Source organism: Acinonyx jubatus, chromosome B2, assembly GCF_027475565.1.
Source record: "Acinonyx jubatus isolate Ajub_Pintada_27869175 chromosome B2, VMU_Ajub_asm_v1.0, whole genome shotgun sequence".
Taxonomy (NCBI): Eukaryota; Metazoa; Chordata; class Mammalia; order Carnivora; family Felidae; genus Acinonyx; species Acinonyx jubatus.
In genome coordinates this window covers 19,925,252-19,948,091 of record NC_069385.1, presented here as the reverse complement: position 1 = coordinate 19,948,091, position 22,840 = coordinate 19,925,252, and the positions used below count along the sequence as shown (strand labels likewise).

Sequence of the window (22,840 nt, the reverse complement as noted above, 5' to 3'; positions counted from 1 at the left end):
CAGAAGGAAGGAAGGAAAGAAAGAAGGAAGGAAGGTAGGAAGGAAGGAAAAGGAAAGGAGGAAGGGGAAAAAGAAAAAGAAAAGAAAGCCTTTGCACTTTCAGAATAAATTGGATATGAATCTTCCTTACTAAATTTCTGGGGTTTCTTTAAATCCACAGTTTCTGCCAAAAGATTCAAGCACAGATTTGGAACTTATATTTGACAAGTCTCCATATGCTGCATTTTCCCTCCAAGCTTTTACTCTGGCTTGCCGAATCTGTGGTTGGTTGAATATGTGGTTTTACAGTTGCTAAAAATACCCTGAAGTCAAGCTCCTTTCAGTTTTTACACAGTTGATAAAATGGACACTCTGGCAATGGAGTTTTCAAGGCTTTGGCTTTAATCAACATTTCATAAAATGTAAGGTCTGTAGGCATAGGTCATTTACATTTCACTTCAACCACAAGGTGAGTCAGAGACTGAAAAATGACACCAGGAAGGAAATGCTATAATTGTTTAACTATTTCAATCAATAGTTAATTAAGGTGGCTTTGGGATTCCTGGGAGTGACCATGTGGAGTTTGGCTGTCAGTATGGCTGCGACCCATGAAGGAACCCAGAACAGTCCACTGAGTGCAGCGGTAATTCCAAGTCAGTGACAGAGGCCAGAGAGCTCCCACCCCATCCCCAGGGGACACAAGTGCTATCTGTCTGGGCAGGCCATACTCTGTGCACCTTGGCTAATGTCACCGTGTCAAGTCTCTGAGCCGTCAAGGTGTTTCCCTGCATACACAGACCCAGCAACAAGACCAGCTACATCATTTGCACAGCCCAGTGCAGAAAGGAAGCATGAGGCCCCTGGTTGAAAACGCAGAGGAAATGTTAGAGACTACAATATAAAGCCTTTTCTTTTCTCCTCTGGTCTCTCTCAACCTGTCCTTGTGTTTTTTATTTGCCATTTAACGCTGCGCAGCGGGGGTGATACCTAGGGGCAAGTGCAGACTTTTCCAGGCCCCCCAGCCTCCACTGCGTGACTCCATACAGGTGCAGCCCTCAGGCTGCCAGGTTCCCCTCCCACAGGTCACTGGAAAGACACCACAGGGAAATTGAACCAAGCCTCTCCCCTTCTTCTCTCCCTCCTGCCCTAGCCCCTGGTAGACTGGTGATCTCGAAGGATATTAAAAAAACAGCACATGGACTAAAAGGGTGGAAGAGGGGTGAGAGGCTCACCCCTACGTTGTTGCCTGTTAAGTGCACAGTGGCCCTGCTAGTCCAGGAGGGGATGGCCTGGAGATGCACCCGACCCTGACCTGATCTTCCTGCACTGTGTCCAGAGGCCCCTGCCAGTGGTAGAGAGTGGCAGCGGTCGATCCCTGGGCAAGGCCAGATAGTGGAGAGCTCGGAGAGCTCGGAGGGTCCCAGGGAGCACCAGGGAAGTCAGGGAGGCAGGACCATGGGTAAGCTGAAGCTCTAAGCCCCTGGAGAGCGCTCCATCGCTCCAGCACACAACACTTACAAAACACAAATCAAGTGATTAAATGATTACAGATCTCAAAATGATGACCATAGACCACGAAATCCCAAGTGCAGGGCCCTTCTGATGAGGGACCCACTGTGCATCCGTATTAGACACAGGGCCCTGAAGCCAGCCCACTGGACCAGGCCACATGTAGACATTATCTACAGTAGCATTAACTCGGGATTCAAGGGATGCAGGCAGTTTAGCAAGGGAATCCTTTGAATGTATTTTCTGCCTTCCTTCATGAGAAATGAAGTTGTTTTATTATTTTGTAGGTTAAATAATCTTTTCTTACTGATAATTTCACTTATACACCCATACATCATACTTTTATCCCTGGTCACCTAGTTGCTGATGTTTTCATGACTTTTTGTGATTTCAGGTGGGCATATTGAATGTCAAGGACATATTACTTTGGCAAGTTTAATAGCAAACATTATCTCTTTATTTGTTTTAAATAAATGGATTATTGCAGTAGTAACAAAGTTACATGAAGGTGTTTTGAGTTTTTATCTCTGGGTGAGGATTTCAAATTGTTCTGGGCAGATCATGTACCATTTTATTGAATGGCCCAAACTTGGCAGAAATACAGATATTGATTAATTTTAATTTTTCTCTTTTATCTTCAACTGTGCTATGGAAAACTTTGTTTCCCACCTTTGATATTCATATCAGATTCCTTGATTTCAGGTATTAAAAAGCTATTCCCGTATACTCTTTTTCAAATTTCAAATGCACATCTCTCCTTCCTAGCATGTATCAGGCCTCTGCCTGAAAAATGTGGAATGAGGAGGGATGTGATCTGTTCCTACAATATCTCTGTCTCCTTCCTTTTGTGTTTCCCCTCCTCTGTCTGCTTTAATGGGAAAAAAAGAGATCGGGAACGTAGCAAAAGTCTTTGACTTGCCTGCAGCCGTTGTGGCCCTCTTCTGATTAACACTGGATAACTGTCACCAGGATCTTGGGGTAGGTGGCCTAATGCTGATACACAGGGAATCGTTGTGAGTTTTTAGGGACCCCTATAGGGGACTTCATCACTGAGAGTTCCTTAATATCAACATCCCCCCCCAATTCAACCAACCACATCCATAGCACCCACAGCACCTGCTGCTTTACCATCTTGTTCCTCGAAATTCTTTTCTCTGATTGGCAGCTGTCTTATGTGGAGTGATAACAAGATGGCTTTATCCCACTGAGTGCTACTTTACTCATGGGAAAGCCCACTTCTCTTCACCCTAACAAAAGATGGAAAGGCCAACTGCCCACGGTCGCTCCATTGACCTTGCCATGACCAGTCAGTGCTCTTCTCCCCTTCTCAGGTCATCCTATGTGCTGTAGAAGGAGACATCTAACCAAGGAATGAGACCGCATTCTCCCCCATGTGGCAGATGCCTCCAATCTCTTGCCATTCCCCCTCTCTCCACCATCAGGCATACTCTGTCCGGTGGCCAAGAGATAAATGTGATTTTATAGGAAGTGACAATTATGCCTTTGTGATAAAATAATAAGGAAAATTAGCAATGCAACTAAAATTCGCGACGTAAGACATAAATCCGTGAACATCCTTAAAGAAGAATGGTCGCCCGTAACAGTGTGAGTGGAGGTGGAGCCCACTGCTGCCAGGAAGAAGGGGATGTGAAGAGTGGAGGAGAAGGGCTGACTCTGGACAGACATACACATAGCAGCAAAAGCATCCGCCACTTGGAAAGAGATGGTCTCGTAAGGGAAAAGAAAGAATGCACTCCACTGACGTGGCTTTCGGAAACGAGCGTGGCAGTGAGAAGCAGCCAGGCGGGGCGAGGCAGACACAGGACACGGGGGTGGGGATGACGTGGAGAAAGGCTCAGGAGACAGGCTAGGCCCAGGCCCAGGCACCACCTGAGTGGCGTCATCGCTGTATCTGTACACGTGTGTAAGCACTCACTCACTGGGTGTCTTTTTCTTTTCAATCTTCAGGAAGAGGCAGCCAGAATTCCCGCCCACCAGCCAGTGTCCGTCGGCACATGAGCAGCTTTGAAAACCCCCACACTGCAGTGAATGTGTAAGAGAAGCTGCGTGGAAAATAGAGTGGTTGGCCCCTTGCTTTCTCTCTCCTGGGTTTTGCCACTTTCTAACATGGAAACAGATGTGGTGCATGCCATCAAGAATGAGGAACCATTTACGTGCCATGGTTTGCACGACCGCCTTAATTTGTCCATCGTTCTTAAAGGGACACTGTCAAGTTGTTAGTCTTTTTGCTTTTTTAAGTTTCAAAGCAAGACGCAACACTTTTTCCAACACTGGAGATTCGCTTTTGTTTGTGACTCCCACTCACAAGCTCGAAAGTGAATTTCCCCCCTTCTTAAATTTGTCAGCTTTTCCTTGGCAAACAGAGCTCTTTCTTTGCTTTTTTTTTCTTTTCTTTTTTTTTTCTTTTGCCTTTTTGCTGTTGCACAAATGTTTGAAATGATCCTGTCTGCATTAAAGTACAAGCCATAACTTGAACTTATGGAGAGTTCCATAATGTCAGTTTGAGGGGTTGGACGCCAACATGAGCCTCTGCTGTGAGCCTCCCACACCCTGGGGAGCACAAAACAAAAGTTTTGTGAATCCCATGAAAAGAGAGTTTTATAAAAAGGAAATGTGGTTATTTCCCCAGGATTCTGAGTGTTTTTATCAGATTTTGCCCCATCTGATAAAAATGGTGCATGTTTGGTCCAATTTTTGACCTTTAGATCTTGACAGTGTCTCTTTAAGTTAACAAAAGAACATAGACTATGTTCAATTCATTGTGCACGGAGTCTGTGGTCATTTTCAGCTGTTCCTTTACAGCCCTTCAAACTCCTGGGAGAGTCAAAGGTACACATTCCTGCAGCAGGAGGGAGCCCACTGATGAGGTGTCTGTGGCCTGAATAGCTCTTCAGATGAGAAGAGCCCAATTGGTTCAAATGTTTGCTACTGAACCTGGCTGTGGAGGACAGTATATGAGGCCATGGAGTCTCTTTTCTTCACTCAGTGGAGTGCATTGGGAAGTCTGTGTTCTGATATTCCCTTCAAAAGCCCAAATAGAAAGAGTGCGGTCTCAGTCGAATCATACTGACTCTTAGAGGGAAAAATATGGTAGCCCTGCCAGGACGTTTCAGGTGGTAGTCAGGGGGCCTCTGCACATCTAGATCAGAGCCACTCTCGTCTGCTTGGATGCAACCTCTGCAATTTTCCCAGGTCAAAAGGCATTGAGCATTTCTTGCAGCATGAGTTGAGTCTGACCGAGGGCACAGCAAGGAGATGCTGATCATGACAGCTGCTGGCTGCCTGTCAAAAGGGATTGATGGGAATAGTAGATGTGCTTGTCCTGCCATGACAGCAGGGCCAGAAAGAGAGGAGAGTCACCTGACGTTTCAAGACTTCAAGGTGAGTGCCTAAAAGCAAAAGCAGAGGCTGAAAGTGGGTACATTCTTGGTAGGTGACAAAACAGAAAAAAAAAAAAATGCAACGATCAGCAAAGCTAATAGGTTGGCTGTAAGAACTCTCAGAATGGGATCTATTCAAGCTTTCTTCCTGGAGACTATGAAGGATCAAGAAAAGATCAAAAAGAGACTATTTTTAGCCTTTGTTGTTTCTCAACAAACAACAGCAAAAAAGATATTCTCACTGTGACCTTCAGTTCCTACAGCTTTGAACAATCAAGGCAAAGGGGCTAGTGATGCAGATAAAGCTTCCTACTGGACCATTATGGTCTGCTTATATCTATCCTGCCCCATAGGGCCCTATGTTTCCAGAGCAAACCACAAGAACTCCAGGTCAGAGCTGAGGAACATCACATGACTTGCTATGGAAATTACAGGTCTGGTAGCATGGAGCATAGATGATACAATAATGCTTGACTTGAAGTTCCCTCAAAGGGAACATAATCTAGCATGGGAATTTCTTTCCTCAGCTGTTAATCACGATTAGGTTGAACGAGTAGCCATTTAAAATGTACTCAGAAAAACCTCAGGAACCATCAGAATTCTACTCATTGGTTCAAAACAGATTTGTCAGTTTTCTCAAGACAGTACACCTTATGCCCAAAGTTCATGGAGCCTTCCATACTTTATTGACTTTGATGAGGTAATTTTATTTGTGGATGTCTTTTTCTTAATTGATTCATTGAAGAAAGCACACGCCTGTTAGTGCAAACTGATTTCCTTTGTGCTATCTTTTATCCTGTATCACATAGCTTTAACATATAGAATGTGATTAACCTAAATACTTTAAAAGGAGGACTGTATGTTTAGACTTTGTGATATTGTCATTTTCAGCAGGCCAAGTGGTTCTCTGACTAGCTTATGATGTTAGAATCCGAGGTGAGGAATAAAATTCACAATGCCATTTAAGACTGGTATCAACAGAAACTACCAAGTTCCCATGTAGTCAAAAAGCATTTGTCTCCCATAATACATTCAGAGATTTTCTACCTTACTAGTAGTGAATCAAAAGGTGAGAAATTTTACTTATGTTCACATAGGCTCCTGGAAACTGTATACTGAATATTCAGATTTTTCTGGAAAGCTTTCAAAAGTGTAACTGGCATCAGTGGAAGTCCTTTGTACTGAAGACTAACTTTGCATCGCCTGAGAAAACAAGAGTCTGACTCATACGGTTTCAAATAGTTCCTATGCCTGCGATTCTAGAAGAATCGCTCTCAGACTTCATTCCGGTCCCAGCTCGCTGAAGCAGGTAGAGGTGAGGTATTCGTCCAGCGCATCTCTGGCATTCCTTCCGGAGTGTCTCAGTTGGGGCAGCAGCAGCCATTTTGAAAGGCCCGGCGTGAGTCCCAACCGTAGCTGCATGACCTCAGCAGAACTGCCCATAAGCCTGTAGCTCTGGTTTATTTTCTTAGCTTGGTAAGCCATTCTCTCCATGCTGGGATTCAATGGCATTTCCCGTTTCCATTTGCATTTTCAGAGAAAGCAAATGCTAACCTCGTCAGGTTGCAAGGAGTGAGTCTCCACCCTCCTATGTGAAGGTCTTGCCTTGTCTGTGGGCTCTCTGGATGCCGTCCTTATGTCTGTTGTGAAGCTATTAAGCCTCGTGGCCAAGACTTGAATTGGACATAAGGGAGACAGGTGTTGTGTAAGCTTCCCCTCAGGCGGCTTGTGCAGGATGCTTCCCTCCTGATCTCAAACACCCACCCACTGTGATTCCCATTTTAGACCTCTCTGGAGCAGAGAGCAGTGTACTCGGCAGATGTAACTAGTACTTACTGAAACAAATAAAACAGACGAGATCACCCTGAATGCCAAAGATGTACTCATCTGTTTACACCACCCACTTCCAACCACTCTCCCAAGTGCTGTAAATCCTGGATTTTCTGACTGGAGGGGATTGTCGTACTCACCTAATGAAAGAAAGATCAAAGCAAGACCCCAAGCCCGTCAGAGCTGGAGTGAAGCCCTTGGCCCCCTTGGCCCTGCACACTCCCTGTCTAGATCACCCTCTAGTCCTGGTTCCTCGCCGGCCTAACAGCCATTTCCTCCAATAATGTCAGTATTCATAAAGACATCTAGCCACCTGAGGTATTCAAGCCAAATGCTACTGCACTCGGTCTCCAAATATAAGATTGTTTCAGGCCTCATGTCTGTCTTCTGAAGTGAGAGCAAGATGGCATGCTGTGTGACAATTATGGGGTGTTTCTAGACTAGGTTACTTTACCTAAGGTCAGGAAACTGAAAAAAGTTAAATAATAGAAGGAAGACGCTGATGGCCGAAACAGAAGGTATTAAAGTTATCTAGGGTTAAGTGGAAGATTTATTTCATAGTAATATTGCATTTTTATAATGCATGTATGCCTTTTTGCTGCCCCATATTTTATACATTTTTCTCCTCTCAATATCATGGCCATGGGTTCTGAACCTTTGCAAGTAAGGTAATCCCTTTTCACACCAAAATGCTTATTAAGCCCTCCCGCCAATTGATGATAGTAATTGTATTTTTTTTAGTGGCCGCTTGAACAAAAAACACAAAAAAGCTTCTCAGAATTTAGCTACACTTGTACCTAGCAGCACACTTTGTCATAATAGCGTTTACATGCATTTGAAAATAGCAGTGCACAATCTGTGAAGACATAACATTGATTCAGTCTAAAAGCAAAGCTTATTGGATTTGTAGATTCATGGACCATTCAAGCCGTATATGGACCACACGTCAGAAACAACTAATTCAGAAGGACCAAGGTTTATACTCTGTGCTGCAGTTCCTATGAGATGATACATTTCCTTCACTATCTCTGGTTTTCAGGAAGCAATTTATTTTGTCCTTGGGAAAAAAAAAAAAAGGTGAATCTAATTTTCTTAATCTGATAAATGCCCTGGGACATTAGAACGGCTTCCTAATTAAACAGTACTTTACTGCAAATCTGGAACAAGACTCTGAAGGGAAGGAAAAGCTGCTAATTTTGACGGCCAGGGTGAAAATCTTCCATTACAAGAATAAGAAAGCTATTGGATTAAAACAGAACTAAGTTGTGATTACATCTACATGCAAGGTGATTAATAATACCATTAACATAGGGAAGCACATGATTTTTAAAAAGGCCCACGTAGAATCCTGGGCAGTGAGGTAGCTTGAGTGAGTGAGTGAGCGAGCAAATGAGTGAGTGAAGTAGGTCCCAGAAATACAGGCATAGCTTTTTGCCAGCATGTGTGGAGACTAGAGTGACATTTTGTTGAGGTATATAAGCCCGGTGGTGAAGTGAGGTGTAGACTAGCTCTCAAGAGACTTATGTCTTAAACACACACACACAACTAAATGAAGACACAAGGCATCCTTCTAGTTTAATGATTTCTAAAAAAAAAATAAGCATTGAGGGGCGCCTGGGTGGCTCAGTCGGTTAAGCGTCCGACTTCGGCTCAGGTCATGATCTCGCGGTTTGTGAGTTCAAGCCCCGTGTCAGGCTCTGTCCTGACAGCTTAGAGCCTGGAGCCTGTTTCAGATTCTGTGTCTCCCTCTCTCTCTCTGACCCTCCCCCATTCATGCTCTGTCTCTCCTTGTCTCAAAAATAAATAAACGTTAAAAAAAAATTAGTAAAAAAAAAAAAGCATTGAGAGGCAGGCATTAGGAGAAGGAAAAAGCGCTTCCGTCGCAATTAAAAGGGATGCAAATGATTGAGGTTGGATGGTATACTAAAGCATAGTTAAAAGGCAAGGCAAGAGGCAAATCAGTGGTTTTATACTTTCTGGAAGGGTCATAATGATTGCACCAAGAGAAAAATGGTGTGAGTAGAGTAGGGAGTGGAGGAAATTGGGAAAGAAGGAAGTTGGAATTTACCTAGGGTTTCAAACTCAGAAGAGGAACTGTGGATTATGGTCCTGCCTGTTGGCTGGTTGACTGTTCATACTGGGAACATTAATCATCTGTTTTTGAGTTGACTCAACTCGGAAGAAAGTCAGGTATTCTAATATGAGTGTGGAAGCTGAAAAGTCTGTAATTTTGCATGTACAAGGACTTCTACATTCTCAAGGAATATAGTAAGCATATATTTAAGAGAAATATTAATTTTCATATCGTATTTTGGAGATAGGATGTTTCCTAGACAGTTAAAAATACAGCATATAAATTATAAGCTATATAGAAGAACTACCTTTTCCCAAATAATGAGATCAAAATTTTAGCTACTGTACCTATTTTGGGACTTCTTTATCCAGAATTTTCTGTAATAGGTATCAGAATTTCTTTAACATTCCGTACTTAGTGGCTCACTTCCCTTTTCAAGATAATAATATATAAAATGTCAAAACATTATTGTCATTGTAAATGTGGCACACATATAATTTTGAAGTACTCATTCTTGTATTTTCAAAATGATTAAATAAACCATTATATTAGCTACTGATCATTTCATACATTTTCCCAAACAAAAGACCATGATACAAAATAGTCTATTTCACACATCCACCTAAGAAAAAAACTGTTCCTTATCCCTATTCCTTTTAATGTCAAAAATGTGTTAACATTGTGCTACTTTCTCTGTTGTTTTCACGAATACAGTGAAAAAGCAAACTGAACACACACACATACACAAAAAAATGAACTTCCTGATTTAAGTATTAACACCGCTGTTATTAATAGTATGCTGTGGCAAGGTACCACCATCTGCTGAGAGTTATACAGAAAAAAAAAAAAGCTAAAAGTCCAAAAGCAAGACCAGAGTTATTAATTACAACATACAGAATAGAGTTTGAGTACATACACATCTCTTTCCCTCCTCCTCCTCCTCCTTCTTCTTCTTCTTCTTCTTCTTCTTCTTTCTCTTCCCCCTCCTCCTCCTCCTTCTCTTCCCCCCTCCTCCCCCTCCTCCTCCTCCTCCTCCCCCCCTCCTCCTCCCCCTCCTCCTCCTCTTTCTATTTAATTGGTTTTAAAATGGTCCCACAAAGATATATGCCAATAAAGCTGGAGTCCTGCTGGTACCCCAACATTTTTCTTCTCCAAAGCTCAACTAGTAAAAGGCCATGGAAGGGCTTTTGTCTCAGTAACTTCTGCTTTCTCTGAATCTTCCTTTCCTCTCATTTGCATCACAAACTATGCTGAAGGACTAACCCAGGGTCTAACCATCTGTATTTTGCTGGACTTCCTTAACACTACCTAGTTAAAAATCCCCAGTGTGGAAATCCCAAACCAGCCGCTGTGAATCAGGGCCTTTATGTGAATTGCGGTCCATTGTAAGTGTCGGGGATGGTGCATTGAAACAAAAAGAAAAGCAACACTTGTGACACACTTAAATGGAATGTGGGTCTGGGTTTTCCGTCATCTGCTTTCTTCTCCTCCGTACAGCTGCCGTGTGTATGACCACGCTGCTCTGGTACTTGCACACGATGAGAAAAGCTTTAATTTGTTCCAGGGACTGAGAAGAAAGGGCGACAAGAGCTATGGTCGTTATATTCTGTTGTCCCTGTGTAACTGTAGTTTTATTTTTTGGTTCCTCCATCAATTTTGGAATCTTTCAAAGGCTTGCACAGAGTGACAATTTTGTTGTTACCTTAGGCGTGTGCGTGTGTACGTGGGTGTATAATAACTTGGTGAAATCTCAGACCTAAATGAAAATAGCTGCTTGTGTAACAGGCTGGCTTTTCTCCCCTACAACTTGTTAAGGGGCAAAATGTTCTGCCTTGTCTTGGGGTGAATGGAATCACTGACTGCAGCTACAGAGGCCACCTGGGGTGGCTGCAGCTTTTGGCCTTTGACCTGTAATAAGGGGAGATTGAGGGCTTGGCCGCCAGACCTACAGTGGCTCCCGGGAGCGGGGTGGGGGTGGGGGGAATCAAATTGCCTTGAGCTGGGATTGCGTATAATTTGTATGTGTCTTATCCTGTGTGCATGATATACCTGCAAATAAACCCATCTCTATTTTGTTCATAGTTCTAATGGCAAGTCTGTGTCATGGTCTGAACCAGGTGGAAGACAGGTGCCCAAGGGACAGCACATGTGGCACCGCCTCTCTGTGCACGTGAAGACCAATGAGACGGCCTGCAACCAAACAGCCGTCATCAAGCCCCTCACTAAAAGTTACCAGGGCTCTGGCAAGAGCCTGACCTTTTCCGATACCAGCACCAAGACCCTTTACAACGTGGAGGAGGAGGATGCCCAGCCGGTCGGCTTCAGCCCTCCCAACAGTCCTTCCATGGTGGTGCACCGACGTGTGCCAACCGCGGTGAGCACCCCGCCTCTGCCGCCCCACCTGACCACAGAGGAGACCCCCCTCTTCCTGGCCGACCCGGCCGTCCCCAAGGGCTTGCCCCCTCCCCTCCAGCAGCCACCGCCACCGCAGAAATCCCTGATGGACCAGCTACAGGGAGTGGTCAACAATTTCAGCACCGGGATCCCCGATTTCAACGCGGTGCTCGCAGTCCCCGGGGGTCCGGGGAACGGGGTGCGCTCGCTGTACCCGCCCCCGGCGCCCCCGCAGCACCTGCAAATGCTCCCGCTGCAGCTGAGCACCTTCGGGGAGGAGCCCGCCTCCCCGCCGGCAGAAGACGAGGATGAGGACGACAGCGAGAGGTTTAAGCTCCTCCAGGAGTACTTGTACGAGCGGGAAGGGAACACCGAGGAAGATGAGCTGGAGGAGGAAGACGAGGACCTGCAGGCAGCCAGCAAACCCCTCCCCGAGGATTCACCTGCTCTGACGCCTCCGTCGCCTTTCCGCGACTCGGTGGCCTCCGGCAGCTCGGTGCCCAGCTCCCCCGTGTCCGAGTCGGTGCTCTGCACCCCTCCCAACGTGACCTACGCCTCCGTCATTCTGAGGGACTACAAGCAAAGCTCCTCCACCCTGTAGGGAGGAGGTGTCCGCGGGGACAGCGAGAAAAACCAGGGAGCACCAGCACCTCCGGAGATGCGCCGACGGCTGGGAGGAGGAGATGGGGGGAGGAGGGTGAAGTCAGCAGGCAAGGAGGACAATGCTGCTGCCGTAGGGAAGGCCAGAGGGAACTGTGCTCTGCAGGCAAAAAGGGATCCAGGCGAGGATCCCGATTCTTGAATTATTCAAAAGCCTTCTCTGGGAAGAAAGGGAATTCTGACAAAGCACAATCCCATATAATAAACAACTTTCACCACATAAATGAATGAATAAATAAATAATAAGTCAATAAATAAATACATCAACACGAATAATCTCCTCTTTTGGACATTGTGCATAGATAGACATGCCCACACACACTTGGCCAGCTTGAAAAGAGACAGCACATGTGGACCAGCCAGGTGAATCGTCCAGCACATGTGGACCACTACTACATCATGGTGTTCGTGGCATTCTTAGTGAGCAGGCTGGAGCCAGACAGAGCAGGTGGGTGAAGGAGGGGCAGGCATGGAACCACCCATGGGACGGCAGCTCATTTTTCTCCAGCCCTTCTCCTTACTGAGCCCACAGACTCCTGGTCTTCAGGAGCCTCCCTTCACCCATTGCACCTGACCCAGGGCCAGCCTTGTGGCGCTGGGAAAAAAGTGTATGGATACCCTACTGCTCTGTGATTTCTCTCTATTTAGGAAAACGGGAATCAGAGCAAAATCGTCACCAAAAAGTGCTTCATCAGGAGTGCTAAGGGAGGAAGGATTGAGAAGCAAGAGGACACATAAGCATGAGGCTTTGAACACAATCAGCACAAATAACGTCCCATATTTGATACTCGCTTATTGGTGATTTCGGAGAAAAGATTAGAACAAGCGATTGTTTTGAGACTGGCAGAAGGTGTTTTGTGGATTTTCTTGTGTTTGTGCCAAGGGGGCTCTTCTCTGCCCTTTAATTAAAGAGAACAAACCATGTGGCAAAATTGTTACCTTACATTTACTGTAGCAAATAATACTTACCAGTTGAACTTCTAAAATGCAGTATGTGTATTTGGTGCCGTTGTTTCTCCTGTGTACTACAGACACAAATCCATCTTCCAACTTAAGGGTGTACTCAGAGCAACTCTTGCTGGTTCAATGACAAATAACGTCCTTCCTATTGTCATCCTTCCTATTGACAAATAATTCCTGTAACTTGTGAGTAAATGTGTTCCTGTGTCTTTGTATACTTGTGATAATAAAATTTGTGCACTGTAATGTCAATGTAACTGCAACTAGAAGTCGTCTTTCCAATATAGTATAGATATTTCTTTGTTCCAATGATGTTTTAGGTATTGTCACCAATATCTGCAGAAGCTCTTTCATGGTTTGAGTGCTGTGGTCCAATGGTTTCCTTATGCTGCTCAGATGGTCCTCCCTCTTCTAAAAGGGAACTTCTTTTTCAGATATTTTATGATGTGGATATGTTATAACGAAGTGGCTTGAAAATGTGTTGTATTAAAAATTCACAAAAACTGTGGGTTACAATAAAAAAGTACATTTTATAAATTTTCAGATATCATTATTAAAACATAAGGTTGAAATGACAGTATTGAGATGATTTCAGGTCACTTTAGATTTTTTTAAAGAGATTTTCCACAGCGACTTGAGCTTTCAGTGTTTATAAAGCATATGCTAACCTCTCTGTCTGGCATAATTTCCCCAGTTTTCTATTTACCATTTTTTGCTTTCTTTTAATTTTTATATCCATGTACTTTTATTCCTCTATTTTCGCTGTCATCCCTTTTCTTTATATTTTTGTTGTGTACTGTGTGTAATAACCACATATGTGTCATCCAGTCATTTCATTTATATCCTCCTTTTTACACCCAATAAAAGTGACTCTTCTCGCCATTTTGATTTCTTCTATTATTTGTGGAATGGATCTTACCCCTTTAAATATCTGTTTATGCCTTATGTGCAGTCATATTTTAATATGCTTCCTTCATTTGGAAGCTGATTTCTCAGCCAAAAATCATCTTAGAATCTTTAAATACCCGCCTCATCATTTGTTCAGAATTTAACATCAGCTCCGATGTTTGAGGCTCATGTTTCTCATGCCTTCCCATACTCCACTGCCGAGTTTAGTCGGTTCCATAACAAGAATGGACCGCCTTTCTTTTAAAAAATTATTTTGTAACACCTTTGGTGTTAATGACTGAACAAGGATTTCAATTCCATGTTGAAAAATGACGGAAACGAGGATTTCAATTCCATGTTTTCACTGTAATGAAGGAGAATGAGGGAATTAGATGGTTCCCATGCTTAATAGATGGTCTACTTCCTGGCAAACTAGCAAGTAAAAGCCTACTATCTATTATTCGTGAAACATGTTTTATATCTTAATGCCACTAACATATGTGGCATTGATATCATAGGACTTGTGATATCACAGGACTTGTGCATTCAGATTTTTTAAAAGTAAGTATAGATCAGGAAAACTGCTCTACTATTCAAATAATGTAAGATGTCGGTTTGTTCTGAGGTTTTAGTCTGAAACATTTGGTGAACACATTCAACACCAATCACTTTATTTCTCTGAATGCCTAATATTACCATGATTAAATGTTTTCCTGAACACAATGCAGTATTAGCTCTTACAGCATAATTGTTCAAAATTGGAAATGTACACAGACATACCTTATACCAAAAATGCAGATACTTTTCATCTTGATGTACGTGCTTATACACGTTGTTTAGCTTCTTGTAAACGTGTTTTCCTTTGGCTCGTTACTGCCTTTGTCAAATAACCTTGATAATGCTGTATAATAAATATTTTCTATTTATTAAATGTGTGCATTCCTTCTCCATACTTTGTAAGAGGTACAATAAGAGAAATAGACTGGTACAAAAAACAATTACGATGGTCTGATTTTGCTCACAACATGTCTGCCAGATGAAAGTTAGAGAACATCATGCAAGACCGACAGGCCAGGTGGGTGATAGAGAAGAGTACAGTTTGATGATGTGGAAGGTGGGAGGGACCTGAAACTCTAGATTGAAAATTAAATCCAGAATTTGAATATTCAGTGCTATGGCAGACATTGTCTTGCATTTTTTGATAGAATTGTGAGACTTGACAGACTCCTGGATCTCTAGCAGAGCTCTGGAAACAGAGGCATATGAAAGCTGCCCCACAAGACTCACACTCTAGAGGGACCTGGTTTCTTACTTTGGTGATACCTTCCTCTGTCCCCTTACATTTCAAGTTCTATTCCCTTTTATTTCGATAGAGACTTCACTGGTCTTCAAAACAAGTAAGCCCCTGTTATTCACATCTTCTGCTGTAAGATACCTGCAAGGTAAAGTATCTACCAAGTGTTGTCCAAGGGGAGAGCGATGATGGTACAAGGATCACATTCATGAGACTGCGATGTATTTAGATTCTCCAGAATCAGGGGCTGAGACACCAGGGAGGTTCTTCACTGTATCTTGAAAATAGAATGAGAAATCATGAAATGGGAGCTTGATGTCTCAGAGAGAAAAGTCATAGGACAGAGAATGAGAAACAAAAGATGAAGAAGGAGAAGGAGAAGGAGAAGGAGAAGGAGAAGAAGAAGAAGAAGAAGAAGAAGAAGAAGAAGAAGGAAGAGGAGGAGGGTGAGGAGGAGGAAGAGGAGGAGGAAGAGGAGGACGAGGGGGAGGAGAAGAAGAAAAAAGAAAAAGTTTCAGGTGTGTTGTCCAAAGATACCCTTAGATTGCCTGTTAGGTCATAAGGACCTCCTTTTAGAGAGTCCAGAAACTTCACCATAAGACATTTGAAGCAGTTGGGTCTGGGCTCCAGATAGCACAAATGATGTGTGAATAACTACCCCGATAATTTCCCAGAGACTATTTTGAGAGGGAATCACAGAGAAGGGAAACAACATGTTCATCCACTTACTCTGTGCCAGACATTTTGCTAGGTTCTTTACATTCTCATTTAATCGTCCCAGTACCACTGCTACAGAGATATTTTAGAATACTGAAGTAACTTGCCCAGAGTCTCTCAGCTAGCAAGTGGCCCATCAGGGATTTGAGCTCTGTCCTAAGCCAGCACAGAGCCTGTGAGTTCGTGTTCCTCTCTAGAGCTCAGGAGAGTATGTAGGGGCTGGTCCCCCTTTCTCATTCCCACAGCATTTTACTCCCATCCGACTACATTATGGTTTGCATGTCTCTTTCCCTTAATAGATTCTAAGTTCCTTTTTGTTTGAGATCCATTTTCTTCTTTCTAATTTGTGAGACTTTAGGGCAAAGCAGACACTCAGTAAATGTCGAAAAAAGGAAATGAGTCTTGTAACACCATGTAGTTTTCCCAGCTTAGTTCTCTGAAGATTTATTCCAAGAGCCTTATGGGGTCCAGAGCTTTATATTTCCACCTACTGATCCTAACTCTGCCAACTGGAACAACACATGTTTTCATCATGAAGAACAAGCTCTCCTTTTGGCATCAAAAAGAGCTGTCCCACTGGGCAGAAGGTCTGCCTTTCTTGCAGAAGAGCATGGCAACACTCGGTGACCATCGAGCCCGGCCAGAGGTCTGGCAAAGCAACAATAGGTGTGAGGAACAGCGTCCTCTGCAGGAGAGCTGCTGGTAACATAAGACTGCTGAAGCAGGGCGCCCATCATCCAAAGGGAAAGCATGGTCTGGAGGTTCCTTCTCTACAGAAGGACATATCTTTAGACAAGGTGAAAGGCAAAACTAGCCACCGGGGCTTGCGGGGAACATGGGAGAAAGGGAGAGCCCAGTTTAGGGAGTTGAAGTAATGACGCTATTAAACCAGAAACTGGCTTGATTTTTCTCATGGTAGCTTGGGAAACAAGGCTCATAGATTAATAAGATGAAGAAGAAGAAGAAGAAGAAGAAGAAGAAGAAGAAGAAGAAGAAGCAGCTTAAGAATGAGCATAACAAACACTGAAAAGGAAAAGAATCATAGAATTATTGAGTTGGAAGTAAATTTAGAAGTCATTTAAAATAAGCTATCACCCCATTTTCAACTCTATTTCTCTGTGTCCTGTTCCTCTTGCTGTCAGAGGCAGGTGAGGAGTCACTTCTGGCGAGGGTGGGACAGGTGGAGGGAGGGGCTGGGGTACAAGGCCTACTACCTGCACTTGTACAAAGAGAGAGCAGATAGCCCCACACACTAGGTGAGCGACGTTAACCCAGGAAGCTAGCCAGAGAACAGAACTAAGACACAAATCCGGGATGAAGGTATTGGAGGACCAGGAAAACAAGGGGGTAGAAGCAGCAAGGCGTGTGGAAGGCTGATAGTCTGATGGCATTCAAACAACCAAACTGCTGGTGACAGAGAAATGCACTCTCAGTGGGACTAAGGAGGCATACATGTGTGGCCTGGGTTTATTTTAAGGAATGGGATGGATTTGGGTGAGTTTTGCCCTCTGCTGAAGTATTTCCAGGGACTAGGATCTTGCATTCGAAAAGGGAAAACTCCAATGATTAGAAAAGGTTTTGTTTCCCTGAACCCAAATTTTGCTTTTCTTTTACTCTTGCCCAGAGTTCCGCCCCTGGAAGACATTGAATAAATTTAGTGCACTGTGTCCATGACACCCCTTCAACCATTGAATAGTGATTATGCCATTAGTTAGTAGTTTATTCTCCAAGCCAAATAGCTTCACTTCCTTTAACTGTTATCTTTATCATTAGGTTCCTAAACTCCTAATCAGGCCATGGTGATATTTCCAATTGTTGCGTATCCTTTAAAAAATGTTGCATCCAGAACTAGACATAGTACTGCACTAATACTTTGATTCACTTTAACCATTGTTCCAGCATTGCTGCCTAAGATTCTGCTACTTTTGTCAGCGTCTTGCCACATTTTGAGCTCAGGCTTAGCTCAGAGGCAGCTATAACCCATAAGCCATTTTCTTATGAACTACAGGAAATGGATATGAATGTGAGTATCTTATTAGGATAGATTTACCCAGAAACAGACCCTGAGAGAACGATTTGAGTGAAAGTTGTATATTGGAGAAGTGATCCTTGGAAGCACCAATAGGAAAGTGGGGAGGCAAAGCAGCAAATGATATGCAGCCAATAAAGGGTGTGTTACCAGGCAGATTACCACTGTGGGACTCAGTCCTGCCGGAGACTCTGGGAGACAGTGGAGAGCATGCCTCATACTGTCCCTCATCCCCATGGGACAAGGATGTGGGGAGCATTCAGTTATCAATTCCTGTCATGGTTGGGGGCTACTGGGGAGGGAGGTGCCTGCTAATTCCAGTAACTACCAACGTGTCTCCTATGCAGGCTCCTGTCTCCAAAGGAAGCCTTCAGGCAAAGAGTTACAGATGTTGGCGGTTGGAAACCTGAGAGTTGGCCTGTGTGGGGAAGGTGAATATCGAGAGGGGGCAGGGCACTAGCAGTATCTGCTATAGATGGGAATATGGGAATAATAGATAGATAGAGATAAACATACACACAGGCACAAATATCAGTACAGATAAAGATAAGAAAACAAAGAGCTGAAGAAGGCAAGGTAAAGCTGTCTTAAAGGGCTTGAAGTGAGAATAAGTCCTTCTAGACTCAGCCAAATAAATTCCTGTTTCTTTTAGCAAGGTAAAATCACAAAAGAATATTATTGATTGATTGATTGATTGATTGATTTTAAACTGTACTTTTTAAAGATGATTTTATTTATTTTTAAAAATTTATTTATTTATTTTTGAGGGAGAGAAAAGAGGGAGGGGCAGAGAGAGAGGGGGAGAGAGAATCCCAAGCAGGCTTTGTGCTGACAGAGCCGACATGAGGCTGAAACTCAGGAGCCATGAGATCATGACTTGAGCCAAAATCGAGAGTCAGACCCTTAACCAACTGAGCTGCCCAGGTGCCCCACAAAAGAAAATTAAAGTTCAGCTGTCCTTTAAATAAATTTGACGTTAGCCTCTGGATTATTTCTTTGCAACAATTTCTTAAATTGTGTCATTTTTCAATTAAAAAAACCATGAAATTTGTAGTAGAAATTTAGAGATTTGAAAACAAATCTATAGTCTTGTCATCCAAATATTGACATTACAGACGTTTTGATTTTTTCTTGTAGTGATTCTCATGCCAGTAAGTTTGGTTTTAACAGAATTAGGTCATCTTCTATTTATAAGATTTTCCTGCTTTTTAAATTTTGCATTATGACCTAAGCAAGGATTTCCACTTGATCAGAGTTGATCACTTGCTCTTGGAGCAAAGTTCCCTATCTCCATGGAATCAGGATCCAGGAATAATTCATTCTGTGTTCTCAACTGAGAAGTTCAAACATGCAGCAGTTTCAAACATATAGCAGCATAGCTGATAAATGGGATGGTCCTGTGCAAGCCAGGTTGGCAGGAAATGACCTGAAAAGGGAAAACAAAGTCATGACAAAAGAGAATGGAATCTGAGCAAGAATCACCAACAGGGCTTGGGCAGACAGGTAGTGATTAAGCCCCTGACAACCTCATGTACTCAGTGATGGAGAGGCTGTGTGGCTCAATGGCAAGAGTGGATTTCTAGGGACCTAACAGGTTTCCCAACTCCCACTCCCCCACCCCCACATGTAAAATTTAGAAGAAGCCACAAGAAGGGGCAGGGATCTCCCTGTAGGTCAGTAGGAAAGATAAACACTGTCAGATACAAAACAGTCATACCTGTTTTGGTATAGCTGAGTAGCAGGCCAGCCCAGTGAAGGGTACAGATGATATCAATAGCTGAGATCAGTAGCAGGGGATACTGGGCTCAAAGCACAGCAAGGGTGAGAGCCTCAGAGGATGTTAGAGGTCAAGAGTGGATCTGTGCCACCATGCTGGCAGTTCAAGCCAGGAATAGATGCGGAGGGATGGCTATGGAGAGATGCAAGAATCATTCATAAGGAAAAATGCCTGCAAGCCACAGCCAAAACAGATCGCAAAGCAGCAGCTGAAACAGGAAGGCAGAGGTGCAGGCAAATTATATGAAAGGCAATGTTTTCTCTTCAAAGACTCAACAGAACACTGTTTGTGTGCTATGTGGGGGATTAGGGCAAATAATTTTTTTAATGTTTCTTTTTTTTTTTAATTTTTAATGTTTATTTATTTTTGAGAGACAGAGAGAAAGAGAGACAGGGTATGAGTGGGGGAGGGGCAGAAAGAGAGGGAGACACAGAATCGGAAGCAGGCTCCGAGCTGTCAGCACAGAGCCTGACTCGGGGCTTGAACTCACTAACCGGGAGATCACGAAGTGAGCCAAATTGAGCCTTATCAACCGAGCCACCCAGGTGCATAAATCATTAAAATGACCTACTGAATATTCACATGCTAAAAGCATTCAAAGCATTTCTTACTGATATTAACAAAAATACTCCATAAACTTTGTTGTACGGATATCTTGTAATTGTCTTTAATCACACTTAGATTGTTTAAAATTTTTCAAATCCTATAAATAGGATGAGGAATTACTCCACACCAAAGATTTACCCTCTGTATATTTCTTCAGGTTGGTTTCTAAGATTATGTTAATAGTTATTTGGTAATAATTATTATTTATTCACTGAATTTTATATTTCATGCCACATTTAACTTTGTAACATCCTTTGAGGTAGGGTTTCTTCTCATTTTACAGATGAGAAAACTGAGGTTCAAAAAAACCAAGTAACTTGCCTAAGATCACAAAGTTAGTGGGATGTAAAGCTGTATGTACTACACTCCCTGGGCTCCAAAGCCCATACTCTGAACCACCACACTGTGCGGAAAGTTACGCTGATGCTATTTTCAAAATAGTATGATAGGGAAAGATAGGATTCAGTAGGCAGAAAAGAAGAGTCCGGGGCTTAAAAGAACCGGGGTGGAGGAAAAACACATATTTTAAAACATTTCTTCTGGGAATGTCTGACCTGGAGCAAACTCCCTCAAGCATAAAGTTCCTCTTAAGAATGCAACAGACACCGCCTACTCCCCTCAGGTTTTCCTCAGCAATTTGACCAACGGGAGACCTGACTAAAAATTACTAGTCGGCCATAAGATGTAGGACCCATAGGAAGGGTATGGCCATAAACCATCCCTCATATGATAAAAATGAGCCAATCAAAAAAAGGAATGACTACGCATTTAGAGGTACCTAGCCAGTGAGAGTGGAACCTGAGAAGGAACAAGGGGGAGGGAAGGAAGCCTACCAAAACTCTATAAAACAAAGCTCCTAGCCTACAGTCCTGGCCATTTACTTTTGAATGCCCCCTCTCTGTAAAGACAGCTTTCATACTTTTCTTTCTTACTGATCTTCTCCTCTAATAAACTTTGGCCTGTGGCTCATTTTATTTTGTGTTCACCTCTGCATTCTTCAAAGCATGGAGACAACAAACCTTGGATATGGAGGTAAAAACATCCTGCAACAATAAGACCCTGAAAACCGTTCTATAAGCTCTTTATACAAACTAGCATACTTAGCCTGAGTAGCAAAATAATAGAATTGTAGGCAGAAAGAGTTAGGGGTCCCCAGAAAAAGAAAAATGAGACAAAGCTTTCCTGCCACAAGAGAACTCGGTTTTAGGCCCCCAGCTATTTTCTTTGATCTATGCCCTACTTCCTTGATGTATGCACATCCTACGGAACTTTCCAAAAGGTATCAGAATTACAAAGAAATGCAAAAACCTTAGCAGTCAAGGGTTTTAAGGGAACAAAGGGAATGCAAAAACTAACAGTCTCTGAGGCCAGGAAATAGCTTAACCACATTGGAGACAATAAATCAGTGGTAAAACTCCCTGTGCTATTATCAAAAGTAAGCAAGGCCTTGCTTTCCCTACCCGAGTAGTGAGCCCAAGACCCCAACCAGTTTAGGTGAGCTCTGGCTCTCAGATCATGCCCATACTACCTTCCCCTTGTCCAACAGTTACTTCTGTTCCATTATAATGTGAAAGTCTCCACCTGAAAGATGAGTACAACTTCATTAATATACACAGAATACATACTTAGGCGTGTTTCCTCAGTAAGGCTGTGCAACTTTATGCCCACTTTTACATGTAATGACAAAGCTCCTCTTTCTGAATATTCATTCTCACTCTAAATAAAAAGAACCCAGGGGCACCCGGGCAGCAGTCATTGAGGGTCTGACTTCTGCTCAGGTCATGATCTTGTGGTTAGTGAATTCGATCCCCGCCTCGGGCTCTGTGCTGACAGCTCAGAGTCTGGAGCCTTCATCAGATTCTGTCTGTCTGTCTCTCTCTCTCTCTCTCTCTCTCTCTCTGCCCCTCCTCTGCTTGGCGCTCTCTCTCTCAAAAATAAATATATGTTAAAAAAAAAAGAACCTTAAAAAAAAGAAAAACACTCATCCCTGCTCAGGGAGTCATGGCTTTGGAAGTTATTCTCTGTCATCTCCTTACTTGCTGCAAATAAAGTTTCTTTATGACAATGCTCGAGTAATTTACCTGTAACTTACCAAGGAGCAGACTCACGATTATTCCATTACAAAATCATTAGTTGGGAGCTGGGTATGAATGTCTCCCAACGGGCATTCTCTATGGAGAGAATCCATTGTTACAGAAGCCAAATCCACAGGCAGAATCATCACCCCATATTGACTCACAATGAAAAGCTACCAACAGGAGAAAAAAAAATCTAACTCAAAATCATTGTTTAATTGTAGTACTTTATAAAAACACTAGAAAAATACTTGAAGTAAAAAATATTTATAGTCATTACTGTATTTGTAAGACAGCAAATATTGCCACCCCAAGATATGCCTCTTGGCATGGTGATTATTTCAAGCTATTTTTAAGGAACTACAAACACAGGAGAAGCTCCGAAATGCAAGTAGAAGTTACCCTTTTGTAAGAAATATTTACATTTGGGAAACGTCCATTTGTAAGAGTGTTGGGGAGGAAAATTTCTTCTCTACCCTTAGAAGTGTTTCTAGCCAGTCTAAGAATCAAATTGACACGGGACAGATTAACAGGAGAAAATCAAACAAAAGTTCAATAACATACATACCTCCTGCATGGTGGAGAGGGAGACCCAGAAAAACTGAGCAATTCCCCAAATGGCCAAAGACGTCACCTTAAATACCATC

The 22,840-nt window shown here is 43.0% G+C and overlaps 1 protein-coding gene and 1 long non-coding RNA gene across 5 annotated transcripts in view; one reads left to right on the top strand and one right to left on the bottom strand.

Annotated features, from left to right (window-relative positions):
• GRM1 (glutamate metabotropic receptor 1) overlaps positions 1-12,213 on the top strand; it is a 449,767-nt gene extending 437,554 nt beyond the window's left edge. For 2 of the 4 annotated variants that reach the window (XM_027056692.2, XM_027056691.2), the window contains exon 11: positions 10,876-12,213. In XM_027056692.2, coding sequence (XP_026912493.2) covers positions 10,876-11,788 — 913 coding nt within the window. In that variant the 3' untranslated portion in view covers positions 11,789-12,213. Of the gene's footprint in view, positions 1-3,456; positions 3,542-10,875 lie in introns of all 4 variants that reach the window. The other 2 variants (XM_053222134.1, XM_053222133.1) reach the window with 2 other exon arrangements.
• A 6,678-nt stretch (positions 12,214-18,891) lies between these two features.
• Positions 18,892-22,297, bottom strand: LOC106965809 (uncharacterized). Its single transcript, XR_001428678.3, has 3 exons — positions 22,211-22,297; positions 21,647-21,699; positions 18,892-19,161 (listed from the first exon to the last, which is right to left on the bottom strand). It is a non-coding gene; the product is annotated as an uncharacterized LOC106965809 (long non-coding RNA).
• Positions 22,298-22,840: the final 543 nt, after the last annotated feature.